The 18,490-nt window shown below is 41.3% G+C and overlaps 1 protein-coding gene and 1 long non-coding RNA gene across 3 annotated transcripts in view; one reads left to right on the top strand and one right to left on the bottom strand.

Annotated features, from left to right (window-relative positions):
• Window positions 1–226: 226 nt before the first annotated feature.
• On the bottom strand, window positions 227–9,479 carry LOC134323237 (uncharacterized). The gene is made up of 3 exons (XR_010014033.1): window positions 9,394–9,479; window positions 9,216–9,281; window positions 227–292 (listed from the first exon to the last, which is right to left on the bottom strand). It is a non-coding gene; the product is annotated as an uncharacterized LOC134323237 (long non-coding RNA).
• etv6 (ETS variant transcription factor 6) overlaps window positions 9,274–18,490 on the top strand; it is a 66,405-nt gene continuing 57,188 nt past the window's right edge. The window contains exons 1-2 of one of the 2 annotated variants that reach the window (XM_063004680.1): window positions 9,274–9,628; window positions 17,774–17,900. In XM_063004680.1, the coding sequence (XP_062860750.1) occupies window positions 9,596–9,628; window positions 17,774–17,900 (160 nt within the window). In that variant the 5' untranslated portion in view covers window positions 9,274–9,595. Of the gene's footprint in view, window positions 9,629–17,770; window positions 17,901–18,490 lie in introns of both variants that reach the window. The other variant, XM_063004672.1, reaches the window with a different exon arrangement.

Here is an 18,490-nt window from a genome sequence, read left to right as displayed (position 1 = left end):
AGACAGCATTTCACGTCATCGGATAGGGTCTCTCTCTCATAACTAATGCAATTACGACCTCTGCTGGCTGATTGATGGCGCCTGCACAGAGATGAGAAAAGAGTGCTCTCAGGGTGTGTCTCTCCGTACACAACGCTGAGCTGCACTGCACTCGTCAAAGTGTAGGTGATAAGATGCATACGGCTGCTGCCCACGTGTCGAATGGGGCGTGGGTTAGCTTCGTTCTCCTCAATCAGAGCAGGGATCGGCATTGGTGGAGAGGAAGCATGATGCAATCGGGCAATTGGACGCGCTAAAAGGGAGACAAAAAACAGACTTGTAAGTCCTTTAAAGTTGCCTTGACTTCCCTTAATAATGTATTCCTGACTTGGTCATCCAGTTTGAAGGGATGGCCTAATCTTGGCAAGTCTTGGTGGCACCACATATTTTCCATTTCTCTGAATGGTACTCAGAGATAGTTAAAGCTGCTGAAATCTTAATGTATCCGTCTCCCAACTTGTGCCTTTCCACAACTTTATCACAAAGGCATTTTGAAAGCACAGTTCCAAACATGGTGGAATTTTGTGTTACCATACACTACTAGTAGTGGAATCTTCAAGGAACAGCTGGTTTTCTTCTGAAAAAATCCAAACCAGTGTAGGTGATGTCAGGTGTGTGATCTGGAAGATGATTGGTTGTACCTGAGCAAGTTTATAATGGTTACTCCATAATTACTCCTGTATAATTCAATTAAGCTATTTTATTTTAGAGGTTTTAAATATTGGTAATTTTGACCTTTCGGACAAGAGGAGTACACAAAAGTTAGACCTACACAAGAGTTAATAAGATTCAGGTCAGAAGATGCATAGGCCGTACAAGCACATTTTCCTTCTTTTTGTTATTTTTGGCTTTAGGTTTGCTATGTTCCCATTCGTGTTGTGTAATGCCTCGGAACTAGTTGCAAAATAGCAACCCCATATCAAGAAACTTTTACCTCCATACTTTTGGATGTTTGGAGTTTCTTACATTTACTTTGAATTTTATTTGATTGCAGACAGTTTGAACCCAAAATATTTCATGTTTTATCTGCTCAGCTTCATTTCATTTGTTAATAAACATCCATTCCTGCATTTCAGGCCTGCAACACATTCCAAAAGAAGTTGGGACAGGGGCAATTTAGGGCTAGTGATGAGGTAAAAAAACTAAATAATGATGTGATTCCAAACAGATGATGTCAACAGGTGATTGTAATCATGGTTTGGTACAAAAGCAGCATCCAGGAAAGGCTGAGTATTTCATGAGCAAAGATGATCAGAGGATCTCCAGTTTGTCAACAAATGTGTGAGAAAATTATTGAAATGTTTACAAACAATGTAACTCAAAGGAAGATTGGAAGGGATTTGCATATTTCTCCCTCTACAGTGCATAATATCATTAAACAATTCAAGGAATCAGGAGGAATTTCAGTGCGTAAAGGCCAGGGGCGCAACCTTAAGCTGAACACGTGATCTTCAATCCCTCAGACGGCACTGCATCAAGAACCGCCACTCAACAATAGCTGATATAACCACATGGGTGAGGGATTACTTTGGCAAACCTTTGTCAAGCTCTACAATACAGAGTAACTTTACTGTGCAAAAAAAAAGCCTTATGTTAACCATGTCAAGAAGCGACGTCGACTTCTTTGGGCTCGGAGGTATCTAGGATGGACCATCACACAGTGGAAACGTGTATTGTGGTCAGATGAATCAGCATTCCAGGTCTTTTTTTGGAAAAAATTGACGCCGTGTGCTCCGGACCAAAGATAAAAAGGACCATCTAGACTGTTATCAGCAACAAGTCCAAAAGCCAGGGTCTGTCATGGTCATTAACACTTCTTCTGTGATGGCAGCATTAATGCAGAAAAGTACATTGAGATCTTAGAGCAACATATACTGCCTTCAAGACGTCATCTTTTCCAGGGACGTCCATGCATTTTTCAACAAGACAATGCAAAACCACATGCTGCACACATTACAAAGGCATGGCTGTGGAAGAAGAGGGTACGGGTACTGGACTGGCCTGCCTGCAGTCCTGACCTGTCCTCAATAGAGAATGTGTGGAGACTTTTGAAACGAAAAATGCGACAACGACGACCCCGTACTGTTGCACATCTTAAGACGTGTTTGCAGTAAGAATGGGACAAAATTGAACCTGAAACACTAAATCACTTGGTATCCTCTGTGCCTAAACATCTTTCAAGTGTGGTGAAAAGTAATGGCAACATACCAAAAAAAGTTGGGACAGTGAAGCATTTACCACTTTGTAATGTGTTGCAGGCCTGAAATGCTGGAATGAAGGTTTATTAATAAATGAAATTAAGTTGAGCAGATAAAAAATAAAATATCTCGGTAAAATGTCATTGACACTATCTAATTCAGAATTCATTTAGTCCACTTAGGGGATGTGTTTCTCCATGACATACAAATGACAACTTTATTCATTTGAAAAACTGACCAACTTTGTGGGGCAACATGCAAACCTTTGATGCGCCTATTACCCACAATTTTATTATTATTCATTAGGCCAGAATATGTAGCTTCAATTAAAAAAAACCTGTGATATTAACAAACGAAACTAGAATGCAAAAGGAGAGCTCAAATTTAGGCTACTTTTTTTAGGCCATCTTTAATTTGTATCTAATGCACCAAAACACATTCTGCATGGCATGCATGATCAGCTGCCCAAGGTCATCAATGGGCATTGTACACCACCCATTCTAAGTATCTGTTTATGCTTGGACCATCAAATGAATATGATGCACACAAGTTTGCTTATGCACTTGAAGGAATTTGAGGTTATGCAGTGTATGCTACAGACATTTGAGTTTCAGTAAGGTATTCGATGTTATGCAGCATATGCTACAGACATTAGATTTTCAGTTGATCAACTGTGACCACATTTTTCCTACACTCCATGTGCTTCGTATAAATAGGCCTCCATTTGGTAATCCCTGTTGATGATTAAAGATGACATTAAATTGTTAGGGTGATAAGTTAAATCTTTTAGGACAGCTGAACATTCAACTCTTACTATCCTGACCTTGATTAATTATCAGCGTGTTTTACAGAGGAATTATAGCCTTTATGTGCAACATACAGTATGATGTTTAAATAACTTTTAAAAAAGTCATAAAAGCATTTAATGTAAGCATAAATGTTGGCAATTTAGTATGTATTTGCAGAATTACTTTTAACTTTAATTTGGAACAACCCTAAACATAGCATTCTCCTATCCTCACATTGAAGGTTACCCTATATATGGTTAAACCAGAGGAGTATTTGTTTTTTGGTATAATTCAGGATCATAACTATGAATTGAACATGTGGGGTACATACACTGCCTGGCCAAAAAAAAGGTCACCACCTGGATTTAACTAAGCAAATAGGTAAGAGCCTCCCATTGGATAATTACAGCATGGGTGATTATGTTTCAGCTGGCAACAAGTTATTTAACCCTAACTGATGCAGTGAGTAGTTTCTCATTTGTTAAACAACCATGTCGAAAGACACATCCTGTGGTCGTGGAAAAGATGTTAATCTGTTTCAGATAGGTCAAATTATTGGCATGCATCAAGCAGAGAAAACATCTAAGGAGATTGCTGAAACTACTAAAATCGGGTTAAGAACTGTCCAACGCATTATTAAAAAGTGGAAGGACAGTGGGGAAACATCATCTTCGAGGAAGGAATGTGGTCAGAAAAAAATCTTGAATGATTGTGATCGGCGATCACTTAAACGTTTGGTGAAATCAAATGATAGAAAAACTACAGTAGAACTCAGGGGTATGTTTAATAGTGAAAGTAAGAGCATTTCCACACGCACAATGTGAAGGGAACTCAAGGGATTGGGACTAAACAGCTGTGTAGCCTTAAGAAAACCACTTGTCAGTGAGGCTAACCAGCAAAAATGGCTTCAATTTGCTAGGGAGCATAAAGATTGGACTCTGGATCAATGGAAGAAGGTCATGTGATCTGATGAGTCCAGATTTTTCCTGTTCCAGGTGCATCAGGGTAAGAAGAGAGGCGGCTGAAGTGATGCACCCATCATGCCTAGTGCCTACCGTACAAGCCTGTGGGGGCAGTGCTATGATCTGGGGTTGCTGCAGTTGGTCAGGTCTAGGTTCAGCAACGTTATGTGCCCAAAGAATGAGGTCAGCTGACTACCTGAATATACTGAACGACCAGGTTATTCCATCAATGGATTTTTTCTTCCCTGATGGCACGGGCATATTCCAAGATGATAATGCCAGGATTCATCTGGCTAAAATTGTGAAAGAGACATCATTTTCACACATGGATTGGCCACTACAGAGTCCAGACCTGAACCCCATTGAGAATCTTTGGGATGTGCTGGAGAAGACTTTGCGCAGTGGTCCAAATCTCCCATCATCAATACAAGATCTTGGGGAAAAATTTATGCAACTCTGGACAGAAATAAATGTTGTGACATTGCAGAAGCTTGTGGAAACGATGCCACAGCGAATGCGTGCCGTAATCAAAGCTAAAGGTGGTCCAACCAAATATTAGAGTGTGTGACCTTTTTTTTGGCCAGGCAGTGTACATACAATAGGAGTTTCTGTGACAGCTCAGAAAGTGGGAAGGACATTGTATGACATCAACCTCTATGGACGGCATCCAAGGAAAAAACCCTTGAAAAAATCTCTCCAGATACTTGTGCAACAGTGGTATCGTCCATGCTGAGGAGGATTGAGTCTGTCATCAAAATGAAAGGTCAACACACTAAGTATTTAAAAATATTTTAAATTTAAATCTCAGTAATGAAAGGTGTACTGACGTTAGTTGCATTGAGTTCCTACTGTAGGGCCTGTATTTTCAATATATTAAAAATAAACTGTAAGTTTTTAATTTTACATAAAAGCAAATACCCTTCTGTTCAACTCAGAAGTTGTGCAGTTACTGTAAGGTAAGGATACTGCACATGGGTGTACTAATGTACTGTTGTATACTGTCTGTATACTGTATGTATGTACACAGATCAGCCATAACATTAAAACCACCTCCTTGTTTCTACACTCACTGTCCATTTTATGAGCTCCACTTACCATATAGGAGCACTTTGTAGTTCTACAATTACTGACTGTAGTCCATCTGTTTCTCTGCATGCTTTGTTAGCCCCCCTTCATGCTGTTCTTCAATGGTCAGGACCCCCACAGAGCAGGTATTATTTAGGATGTGGATCATTCTCAGCACTGCAGTGACACTGACATGGTGGTGGTGTGTTAGTGTGTGTTGTGCTGGTATGAGTGGATCAGACACAGCAGCGCTGCTGGAGTTTTAAAATACCGTGTCCACTCACTGTCCACCCTATAGACACTCCTACCTAGTTGGTCCACCTTGTAGATGTAAAGTCGTAGACGATCGCTCATCTATTGCTGCTATTTGAGTTGGTCATCTTCTAGACCTTTATCAGTGGTCACAGGACGCTACACATGGGGCGCTGTTGGCTGGATATTTTTGTTTGGTGGACTATTCTCAGTCCAGCAGTGACAGTGAGGTGTTTAAAAACATCAGCATTGCTGTGTCTTATCCACTCATAGCAGCACAACACACACTAACACACCACCACCATGTCAGTGTCACTGCAGTGCTGAGAATGATCCACCACCCAAATAATACCTGCTCTGTAGTGGTCCTGGGAGAGTCCTGACCTTTGAAGAACAGCATGAAAGGAGGCTAACAAAGCATGCAGAGAAACAGATGGACTACAGTCAGTATTTGTAGACCTATAAAGTGCTTCTATATGGATGGTAAGTGGAGCTGATAAAATGGACGGTGCGTGTAGAAACAAGGAGGTGGTTTTAATGTTATGGCTGATCGTGTATATCTGTATGCAGTGTTGTGTGGCTGTGTGCCCTGTGTACATTGCAAACTTTTATAGCATGTAGATATTCATATTTTAAACATTATTTATTATTCTGTTGACTACATGTTGCTTTAGGTTCATGACTCAGGTTATCATAATTCGTGCAACACAGGCTTAAATTCCTAATAAATACATAAATAAACTTATAGCTGAACGTGTGTTACATAGGTGTTACTTATGCTTCATACAATTTCAGACATCCCAAGTTGCAAAAACTCATTAGCTGGAAGGTACCCCCGAACCCGTACCTCGACCCCGACCCCCCAAGCCCCCCCCCCAAAAAAAAGCTAAAAAACCTCTCGCACACACCAAAGGATATGGGTGATAACAGAACTTTTAGGAGCTGCTGAGCTACTAAGCTAACTGTTCGCGTCACAAACACATTAATGTGTACTACATAGTGCACTAGATGGTGTGAAAGATAATAGATTTATGTTCCAGACATAGTGCACTAGATAGTGTACCAGGTCGGGGGTTTTCATGTCTTTTAGGCTTGCGCCCCCCTCGCACCGCACCCCCCTCCCTTGGTGAGACAGCGCTCGGACGCGGATGCCAAGCACGGGTTCCTCCACGGCCCATTCCCCTTGATGAGGCACGGCTCACGCCCCCCTCCCCTTCATGAAGCGCGGCTCGATCTCGTGTGACACCGGTTCATAATACTAATCTCGTGCACTAGATAGTGTATTAGGTAACACATTCATGTTCACTACATAGTGCACTAGATAGTATATTAGGTAACACATTCATGTTCACTACATAGTGCACTAGAAAGTATAATAGATGATGATTTGTGTTCCTTACATAGTGCACTAGATAGTGTATTACATAATTAATTATGTTCTCTACATAGTGCACTAAATTGTACATCAGATAACGGATTTATGTTTCCTACATAGTGCACTAGACATTATATTAGACAATTGTTTTATGTTCCCTACACAGTGCACTAGATAGTGTATTACATAATTTATTATGTTCCCTACATAGTGCACTATAGTGTATTACATAATTAATTATGTTCCCTACATAGTGCACTAGATAGTGTATTATAATAATTAATTATGTTCCCTACATAGTGACAGTGTATTAGAAAGTTGATTTCTGTTCCCTACACAGTGCGCTAGATTGTATATCAGATCACGGATTTATGTTCACTACATAGTGCACTAGAAAGTATAACTACACGATGATTTGTGTTCCTTACATAGTGCACTAGATAGTGTATTACATAATTAATTATGCTCCCTACACAGTGCGCTAGATTGTATATCAGATCACGGATTTATGTTCACTACATAGTGCACTAGAAGGAATAACTACACGATGATTTGTGTTCCTTACATAGTGCACTAGATAGTGTATTACATAATTAATTATGCTCCCTACACAGTGCGCTAGATTGTATATCAGATCACGGATTTATGTTCACTACATAGTGCACTAGAAGGAATAACTACACGATGATTTGTGTTCCTTACATAGTGCACTAAATAGTGTATTACATAATTAATTATGCTCCCTACACAGTGCGCTAGATTGTATATCAGATAACGGATTTAATACGCGATCGGGAATAAACCGCTCGTTCTAGATTCCGGGACATTTTATCTGACTTGCGGGCATCAGGGAGCCGCTATGTACAGGGGTTGGACAAAATAACTGAAACACCTGGTTTTAGACCACAATAATTTATTAGTATGGTGTAGGGCCTCCTTTTGCGGCCAATACAGCGTCAATTCGTCTTGGAAATTACATATACAAGTCCTGCACAGTGGTCAGAGGGATTTTAAGCCATTCTTCTTGCAGGATAGTGGCCAGGTCACTACGTGATGCTGGTGGAGGAAAACGTTTCCTGACTCGCTTCTCCAAAACACCCCAAAGTGGCTCAATAATATTTAGATCTGGTGACTGTGCAGGCCATGGGAGATGTTCAACTTCACTTTCATGTTCATCAAACCAATCTTTCACCAGTCTTGCTGTGTGTATTGGTGCATTGTCATCCTGATACACGGCACCGCCATTGGATGCACATGGTCCTCCAGAATGGTTCGGTAGTCCTTGGCAGTGACGCGCCCATCTAGCACAAGTATTGGGCCAAGGGAATGCCATGATATGGCAGCCCAAACCATCACTGATCCACCCCCATGCTTCACTCTGGGCATGCAACAGTCTGGGTGGTACGCTTCTTTGGGGCTTCTCCACACCGTAACTCTCCCGGATGTGGGGAAAACAGTAAAGGTGGACTCATCAGAGAACAATACATGTTTCACATTGTCCACAGCCCAAGATTTGCGCTCCTTGCACCATTGAAACCGACGTTTGGCATTGGCACGAGTGACCAAAGGTTTGGCTATAGCAGCCCGGCCGTGTATATTGACCCTGTGGAGCTCCCGACGGACAGTTCTGGTGGAAACAGGAGAGTTGAGGTGCACATTTAATTCTGCCGTGATTTGGGCAGCCGTGGTTTTATGTTTTTTGGATACAATCCGGGTTAGCACCCGAACATCCCTTTCAGACAGCTTCCTCTTGCGTCCACAGTTAATCCTGTTGGATGTGGTTTGTCCTTCTTGGTGGTATGCTGACATTACCCTGGATACCGTGGCTCTTGATACATCACAAAGACTTGCTGTCTTGGTCACAGATGCGCCAGCAAGACGTGCACCAACAATTTGTCCTCTTTTGAACTCTGGTATGTCACCCATAATGTTGTGTGCATTGCAATATTTTGAGCAAAACTGTGCTCTTACCCTGCTAATTGAACCTTCACGCTCTGCTCTTACTGGTGCAATGTGCAATTAATGAAGATTGGCCACCAGACTGGTCCAATTTAGCCATGAAACCTCCCACACTAAAATGACAGGTGTTTCAGTTATTTTGTCCAACCCCTGTATATGCGTGAGACTCCCGGAACTTCCGGGACATTTGGGAGGTCTGCAATTTAACGGTATCACCGCTCAGTGCACGAAACACAGTACAGTTTGTCCTTATTTTTGGAAATTTTTTTTATAAAGTAATAAGGTTTTCACACTTTGAGAGGTAAAGGTTATCTATTTTTGTATCCTATAAAGTTTCTAGCCTTACGCTAACCTCCTCCAGCGTGTAAGACGCTTCCATTTCCGCTTTCCTTCTCACTCACCCGGGGAAAAAAACTATTGTCAAAATAGTGAATAAAAGCTGATTCTGGATCAGTGTTTCCGTTTTTAATCGTACACTAATAACAGCGGAGCGTTGACCCAGACTGATCTCCGTACTGCTTTTACAGAGGCTTGGCTTTTAGCCAGACCCACCTTGTCGAATGTTATTGGTTATTACCTTTTGGTTGGGTTTCCCTTTAAGGGGGCCGCGCTTTATGTGCCAGGAATTCACGTCACTTCACCACTATAACACACACACACACACACACACACATACACACAAACCAGAATCAATAAGCCTTGGAAGGCAACTCTTCCAGGAAGGTATTAACCATCACCTAGCCAACATGTAGTACCTGGAGCGGTGCTGGAGAAGAAACGCTTGTACTGAGATTGAAACCCATTAGGATGGATTTATAGGAGGTGAAAAGCGTTCGTCGCTGCTTAATTTGTCTAAACACTGAAGTCGGATGGTCGCTTTTCTGCTTGTTCGCTTCGCGGAAAAACAAGGAGGAAGGAAAAGTGGACACGGGAGAACTTCCTGAATTGGAACGAGACATGTCCGACTCCCCTTTACAAGTCAGCATTAAGGTATTTATGGTTTTCTGTCGGCTCGGCTTTTTAGCATGTTGTCACGTTGTTTACTAAACAACCATTGTTTTTTTGTACGATCATCTGTTGCTTAGAGGCAGATGAGCCACTGTAACGTGTGGGTAGTTGGTTAATCCTGTATTAATACTTAAACATCTGCTTTAATATGACATGTGTTGATATAAAGACCCAGGGTCGTTATTTCCCATTCATTTAAGAACAGCTGAGGGTTCTGTCTGTCTGTCTGTCTGTCTGTCTGTCAGTCTGTCAGTCACCATACATGTAAGACGTGTTTAAGACAATTTAAATAGATATCTTTTTGCATTAGAATTCAAATACAAACTCATACTTATAGTTTTACAGCAACAGGTTGTTTGTTTTAATATGTTATGAATTTAAATGTATTTTTCTGTATTATTCTGTCTAATTACTTAATATTTATTTAATGTATATTGTAGTATTGCGTCTTGTTGTGTCATCCAAATACTTGTGTAACGTGCAATATAATGTTTTAAGTCGATATGTAATAACTTAATGTTAATTTATATATGAACAATAAAATATTTAATCATAACATCGTAAACTTGGTTAGGTTTGCAAAAATTGGCAATGCTGCTGAACGACGAGCCGTTTAGGAGAAGATTCGGTTCATATTGGTAAACCGTTCCAGTTAAATGACTCACTAAAAAGAGTCGGACCCGCTTTATTTGACTTTTTGCAGCAAGGACTCAATAAGCTACGAATTTCCAGGATTACACAAGTTGGTTGGTTACAGTATAGTTAAACGAAAGTGAGAACTTGCATCCTACCATGACAGTGTGGCGACACAGTGGCAAAGTGGGTAGCACTGTCGCCTCACAGCAAGAAGATCCTGGGTTCGATCCACAGGTGCACCGGGCGGGTTCTTTCTGTGTGGGGTTTGCATGTTCTCCCCGTGTCGGTGTGGGTTTCCTTCCGGGTGCTCCGGTTTCCTCCCACAGTCCAAAGACATGCAAGTGAGGTGAATTGGAGACACTTAATTGTCCATGACTGTGTTCGAAATAACCTTGTGAACTGATGAATCTTGTGTAATGAGTAATTACCGTTCCTGTCATGAATGTAACCAAAGTGTAAAACATGACGTTAAAATCCTAATAAACAAACAATAAACAAACCATGACAGTATTGCACAGGCAGCAAGGTGGCTCGGTGGGTAGCACTCACAGCAAGAAGGTCCTGGGTTCGATCCCCAGGTGAGCCAGTCTGGGTTCTTTCTGTGTGGAGTTTGCATGTTCTCCCCTTGTCTGCGTGGGTTTCCTGTGGGAACTCCAGTTTCCTCCCACGGTCTAAAGACATGCAGTCAGGTTAATTGGAGACACAAAATTGTCCATGACTGGGACATTAAACTTGTGAACTGTGATCTTGCGTAACGAGTAACTACCGTCTATGTCATGAATGTAACCAAAGTGTGTAAAACATGACGTTAAAATCCTAATAAATAATAATATTATTGCGCATGCTTGGCTGCATTATGAACTTAAACTTCGCCCAAGAAGCAGTATTTAGTAGATCACTTAATACTGCAGTGTGTGACAAAGCTTTGACAATATAACAAACGCCACAGTGAAAAAAGTCATAATTTATAAAGCACACACTCACCCTCACCTATGAGAAACACCAGCAGTGAGTAACTAAGTTTTGGAACAAAAATGACTCAAAAACATGAACGCTTCCAGCTACACATCTTCAATTCCACACGTGGTTGCAGTCCAGAATTTATAAGGACGCAACTTTTAACACCGAAGTGCAAGATAGAATTGAAGCAGCAAGCAGCACTGAAGAGATTGTAGGTCACTCACAGTGTGTGTTCATCTTCGATCTACGAGTCCCTTGAAATCACATTCACAATATACTGGCTTCACAGTGCTTAAGTACAGTATGTTTTTGCACGCCAAAACATCTGCACAAATAAGGTAGGCTACTTAAGGTTCATTGCTTAGTTCTGTGGTACAGCAGGTAGTTTGTGCTTTGCAGCCCTGGAATACTGGGGACCTGGTTTCTCTGTCATTTTAGCTGTTTAGTCTGTTAGAACTTTACTGCATGTCCATGTGGCTTTTATAATTTTCTTTTATCTCTCCATTAAAACCACCCAGCAGCTAAACTGGCTGCCTTTAACTGCCCTAGATGTTCGTGTGAAAATGAATGTATATAATGCCCTGCGATATAATGCCCTGCGATTGGATTGACTTTATAACCAAGGTTTATTTCTGTCTTCCCCAAGTGGTGCAGGACCCACTGCAATACTGCTCAGGATAAAGTAGTTTTTAAAGTTAAATGATTGCATATTAACAAAATGAATCAACTATAGAAACTCAACTCTTGGCACTTTTATATGCCAGATATCAAAGCAACATCTGACAACTAACAGTTCGAAAGAGGGTAAACAGTGGGTGCATTGCTGGTGCATCAGTCACAAAAACTGTATCAGTCTCTGTAATCTCAAGTCATGGCAGAGCATGTCAAGCATGGACATGTTTTATCTGCCAAGTGGATCTGGATAGGTTTATGTTTATGGGAAGCCAAAGGGTCCCTTTAAACCACAATGTTTGCTGCCAAATGGTTAAATAATGGTACATACAGCCACCTCATGGAAAACTTGAGGTCAAATTATTTTTACGGATGTATAGCAACCAATAAACAATTACAAGAAACTGTTATATTTTGGTGCAAAAAAATAATGAGGATATTCCACGATAATAATGTCATCATTTTTACACATAAAGTTACTTGACTGTGGTTTAATGAACACTAGCATGGGGTAATGCACCTTTCATGACCTTGTCTTTAAATGTCATTGAAACGTTCTGTGATGTTCTGGCATGCAGACTGCAAATTAGATACCCCTTTCTTCATCTCTTAAAGAGCTGGAAGATGTTCTTGTTGAGGCATAGTCGATCATCCCACAAAGCATTCAGGACGTGTATGATGACTTTCAAGTGGGTTGGGTTGTATTAATTGCTTATCCACTCATATTAAGTATAGTAGTATAGAGTATGATAAAATATTCATTCTTTTTAGCTGTTAGTGTTAATTGATGGCTTTTAGAAATTGGATTATAGTAGAATGCATTTATTTTTTTTATTTTTTTTATATTTTACCCCCCCCTTTTTTCCCCCTCCCACTTTAGTGCATCCAATTTCTACCCGTCAATCACCACTTATGCTGGTCCCTGCTCCTGATTGGGGAGGACGAGGCTGCTCCACACCCCCTCCGAAACGTGCACAGCAATCGAACATCTTATCACCTACACTTGACGAGCGCAGTGCGGTACAGCGCTGTGCACGGAGGGCCACACCCCCTACCGCACTCCTTTCCCATCTCCTTGCAGGCGCCACCAACCAGCCAGCAGAGGTCGTAATCGCACTAGTCTGAGAGAGAGTCCCCATCCGGCTTTAGTCCCGCCCCTTATCTGAACAACAGGCCAATCGTTCTTCATGTAGCCACTCAGTCAGAGCCGAGATTCGATACGATGTATTCGAGATCTCAGCGCTGGTGAACAGCGTGTGTTTTACCCCTGCGCCACCTGAGCGGCCAGAATGCATTTTTAAATAAGACCAAGGTCAATCAATGACCCAAAAATGTAACACGTAAACAGTATTATTGGTTTATCATTGTAATGTGTGATCAAGGTATTCTTTGCATTCTCTGCATTCCCTTGGATTTACAATAACAATAAACTTTTATAACTTATATAAACTAGTCAGAAAAATACCACAGCAGTATGTGTTTCTGTGTCATATTGTTCTATGCCAGATAACTCGAAATCCATTCTTATTTGCTTTTGTAATCCAATTACAGAAGAAGCAGTAAAAACAGCAGATAGTGGAATGTTGATATAGGGTGAAGAATAGTTGTTGCTGGTTGGATTCTTTGATCTTTTGGTATTGCTTAAGCCAGTGTTTTTTTTACTCAGCTCAGAACCTGAAACAGTTCATAACACTGTGTCATTAGGGTAATGTATAGTTGCAAAAAGGGTAAAATCAATGAAATCCTTTGTGTTAAGGAATTTTTTACTCATTTTATGTTTTAATTGTGAGATTTCTGGACCATTTAATATACTCTGGAATTGTCATCAGCTGACAAATCAGTTAAGGCCCGACACACAAATTGAGCTCTGAAATTTTAAACTGTCAGGGTGTTTAAAACATATTTGTACATGCCACAATAATTAATTTTCATTCATTTACATGTTTTACCGAAGGTTTTTGGTTCGATCCCCAGGTGGGGCGGTCCAGGTCCTTTCTGTGTGGAGTTTGCATGTTCTCCCCGTGTCTGCATGGGTTTCCTCTGGGAGCTCCGGTTTCCTCCCACAGTCCAAAGACATGAAATGAGGTGAATTTGAGATAAGTCTTGTGTACCAAATAACTACCGTTTTTTGTCATTAATGTAACCAGTGTGTAAAAACTTGACGTTGCCGCTCAGGTGGCGCAGCGGTAAAAACACACGCTGCAACCAGAGCTGGATTTCAAGTACGTCGTATCGAATCCAGCTCTGCCTTACCGGTTCGAGGCTGAGTGGCTGTATGAGCAACGATTGGCCGGTTGTTCAGTTGGGGGGGGCGGGACAAAGAGCCGGAAGTGGGTCTCTCTCTGTCAGAATGCGATTACGACCTCTGCCGGCTGATTAGAGGCTCCTGCACAGAGATGAGGAAGAGTGCCCTTAGGGTGTGTCTCTCCGCATGCAACTCTAGGTGGCACAACACTCATCAATGTGTGGGTGGCAAAAATGCATCCTGCTTGCTGCTCATATGTCGGAGGGGATATGAGTTAGCTTCGATCTCCTCGGTCAGGGCAGGGTTCGGCATTGACAGAGAGGAAGAAAATGCCAAAAAAAAAAAAACATGACGTTAAAATCCAAATAAACAAACATGTTTTACCACTGCTTTATTCTGGCAGGATTTTGGTGGGTTCATTTTTTTCAAAACCATTGAGCACAATGCTTTAACACACTCTGGACAGGGCACTAATTCATCGTGGGGTCTTGTTCAACCCCCTCAGACATACCCAATCATGCCTTTATCTAGACATCCAACAAGTTGATAGCACTTGATCAGTGAAAGCACTGGAAATCTTTTCTTTTCTACCTTTGACAGTCAAATAAGGACTCAGGAGAATTAACAAATCACTGATACTTACATAGGGGGCATTCTAGGTGGAGTTTGATGTCCCGTGGTAGGATTGAAAATATTTCTTGTATTTCTTGGAATGCATATTTCTTGGGCGCTCAGCTGGTGTAAAGCCCACTACCTTTAAGATCTGAGTATCCAGGGTTGGAATCTCGAAGGTGCTATCGGCCGGTCAGATGTCTGCACAGACATAATTGACTTATGGCCGAAATAGCCTAGACATTGGTATGTACACTGGTCATTGTGCTCTCAGTGCCCATCAAAGCCTGGATGAATATAGGAAGGTTGTGTCAGGAAGGGCATCCGGCATAAAAACTGTGCCAAGTCTGGTATGCAGACCAGATCCGCTGTGGCGACCCCTGAATACAGGAGCAGCTAAAAAAAACCTATTTTATTTATTTTATAAATGCCAATCTGTCTATCCACTTGTTTCTTCAGTCTGCTTTAGAGAACAGGTCAAGAGGCAAGAATTGCTTCCACAGAAAAGTGGTTTTATTTATTTATTCATTACATTTTTATTTTGCAAGCTATTATTTGCACAGGATTGCATTTGAATGGACCATCATTTGTACGAGACAAGGTACTCTGGGTGATGTTTATGGATCTCTCTCATTAGCAGGGTTAGGTAAAAGTACTCATGACCAAATACAATAAATTTAGTAATGCATTTTGCTAAAATACATTCAAGGTGTATTGGATCCATTTAAGCATTTACAAGGTAAACTACATGACTGTTTTGCATGGGATTGTTTAATATTTGTGCTTGAATTGAGGGCTGTTGGATCTACGTATAACAGGACTAACAGATGGGATGTAAACACAACAGAGTTCAGCCCAAACCAATTGTTTTTAGATGTAGTACTTATGCAAGCAATGTATAATCACACTGAATTTATAAACATACATAATCAACCTCCATTGTGCTGGATTAATTAAAATACAATTTATATTTAAACACAAGTGTCAAGTAAAACAAGATTACTGGGTCGGGTATTGCATTTTTTTGTATCTGTGATGCCAGTGGTGTTAACTACATACACTATATTGCCAAAAGTATTCACTCACCCATCCAAATCATTGAATTCAGGTGTTCCACTCACTTCCATGGCCACAGGTGTATAAAACCAAGCACCTAGGCATGAGGACTGCTTCTACAAACATTAGTGAAAGAATGTGTCGCTCTCAGGAGCTCAGTGAATTCCAGTGATAGGATGACACCTGTGCAACAAATCCAGTCGTGAAGTTTCCTCACTACTAAATATTCCACAGTCAACTGTCAGTGGTATTATAACAAAGTGGAAGTGACTGGGAACGACAGCAACTCAGCCACGAAGTGGTAGGCCACGTAAAATGACAGAGGGGGGTCAGCGGATGCTGAGGCGCATAGTCCACAGAGGTCACCAACTTTCTTCGGAGTCAATTGCTACAGACCTCCAAACTTCATGTGGCCTTCAGGTTAGCTCAAGAACAGTGTGTAGAGAGCTTGATGGAATGGGTTTCCATGGCCGAGCAGCTGCATCCAAGCCTTACATCACCAAGCACTATGCAAAGCGTTGGATGCAGTGGTGTAAAGCACGCCGCCACTGGACTCTAGAGCAGTGGAGAGGTGTTCTCTGGAGTTCTCTGGACGCTTCTCTGTCTGGAAATCTGATGGACAAGTCTGGGTTTGGCAGTTGCCAGGAGAACGGTACTTGTGTGACTGCATTGTGCCAAGTGTAAAGTTTGTTGGAGGGGGGATTGTGGTGTGGGGTTGTTTTTCAGGAGTTGGGCTTGGCCCCTTAGTTCCAGTGAAAGGAACTCCTAATGCTTCAGCATACCAAGATATTTTCACTCACCTTTCACACCTGTGTTAATGTGACGTGACAATAAAGTGATTTGATTTGATTAGATTTTGGACAATTTCATGCTCCCAACGTTGTGGGAACAGTTTGGGGATGGCCCCTTCCTGTTCCAACATGACTGCGCACCAGTGCACAAAGCAAGGTCCATAAAGACATGGATGAGCCAGTTTCATGTGGAAGAACTTGACTGGCCTGCACAGAGTCCTGACCTCAACCCGATAGAACACCTTTGGGATGAATTAGAGCGGAGACTGTGAGCCAGGCCTTCTCGTCCAACATCAGTGTCTGACCTCACAAATGCGCTTCTGGAAGAATGGTCAAAAGTTCCCATAAACACACTCTTAAACCTTGTGGAAAGCCTTTCCAGAAGAGTTGAAGCTGTTATAGCTGCAAAGGGTGGGCCGACATCATATTAAACCCTATGGATTAAGAATGGGATGTCACTCAAGTTCATATGCGTGTGAAGGCAGACAAGCGAATACTTTTGGCAATATAGTGTATCTAATAATAATAATAATAATACATTTTATTTATATAGCGCTTTTCAAGATACTCAAAGACGCTTTACATAAGACAAATAATCAAAACAAATACGTACATACACCATACAAATCATAGTACAAAATCAAAATAGTACATCAACATCAAGAATAATTAAGATAAAAACAAAGAGAGCAGCATAAGACAGTTCATTAAAAAAATGAAATCTAATAAAAATCTAGTAGTCAAAATGTTGTTTTTGCTCTTTGTTCTGTCAAACAGAAGATCTGATTGGCTGCAACGCTGCCCTAGATTGAATATTAACATAATTACTTTCCTGCCTTCTAAGTACATAAACAGTGTTGCTATTATTATCATCATTAAATGTATCTGTGGCGTACAAGCACTTAAGGACATTTAATCACTGCCCATTAAAGTCTACTGTAATTGTCTTGTTTGCGCCTACAATTACTTATTGGACCTGTTCAAAAAACAGTTAATACATGTGAAAACAATGTCAAACGCCTAATAGGAAAACCTAATAGTGAAACCTAATAATAAGACGTTGATGCAAGTGTCGTCTCTGATAATTACTGTCTCAGTGTCGGATCTGTGTGTTTAAGTTTTGCATGTGTGTGTGTGTGTATGTGTGTTCAGCAGGAGAGGGGCACGTTCAGTCCCTCTGCCAGCCCACTGCCAAATTCTACTTCCTCTCCTGGCCATGCCGCTCAACCTCTGAACAATGCCAGGACCGAGGATGAGCCAACCAGACTGCCTGGACACCTGCGTGAGTTTCTCTCTCTCTCTCTCTCTCACACACACACACACACACACTTTCTCTCCTCTCTCACTCTTACAAGACAGTGGTAGCCTAGTTGGTAGGGCTTTGGGCTATCAACTGGAAGATTGGTGGTTCAAATCCAGGCCACTGTTGGGTCCTTAAGCAAGGCCCTTAACCCTCTCTGCTCCAGGGGCGCCGTACGATGGCTGACCCTGCGCTCTGACCCCAGCTTCCAAACAAGCTGGGATATGCGAAGAAAGAATTTCATTGTATTGTACAGCTGTATATGTATATATGACAAATAAAGTTTATCTTCTTGTATATCTTCTTCTTACTGTCACTGGCTTAAAACGAACCTCTTTTGATTGTGATAACACCTGGCATTTATATACGTATTTGTGATCTTTGCACTTCATGTATCTCACTATTGACAAGCTAAAGTGTGAAAGTCAGCCAAGTGTTAATAGAACAGGAGCAGGATCAGAGGTTGTATTGTACAGCCATTGCTTACATTTTCAAGGAAGTGCTTCTTTTTAACGGCAGTGTTTTACAATCTTAGATTGCAGCAAATTAATAGAATAGAATGTCTTTATTTG

This window comes from Trichomycterus rosablanca, chromosome 1, assembly GCF_030014385.1.
Source record: "Trichomycterus rosablanca isolate fTriRos1 chromosome 1, fTriRos1.hap1, whole genome shotgun sequence".
Taxonomy (NCBI): domain Eukaryota; kingdom Metazoa; phylum Chordata; class Actinopteri; order Siluriformes; family Trichomycteridae; genus Trichomycterus; species Trichomycterus rosablanca.
This window is presented reverse-complemented; position numbering and strand designations above follow the sequence as displayed.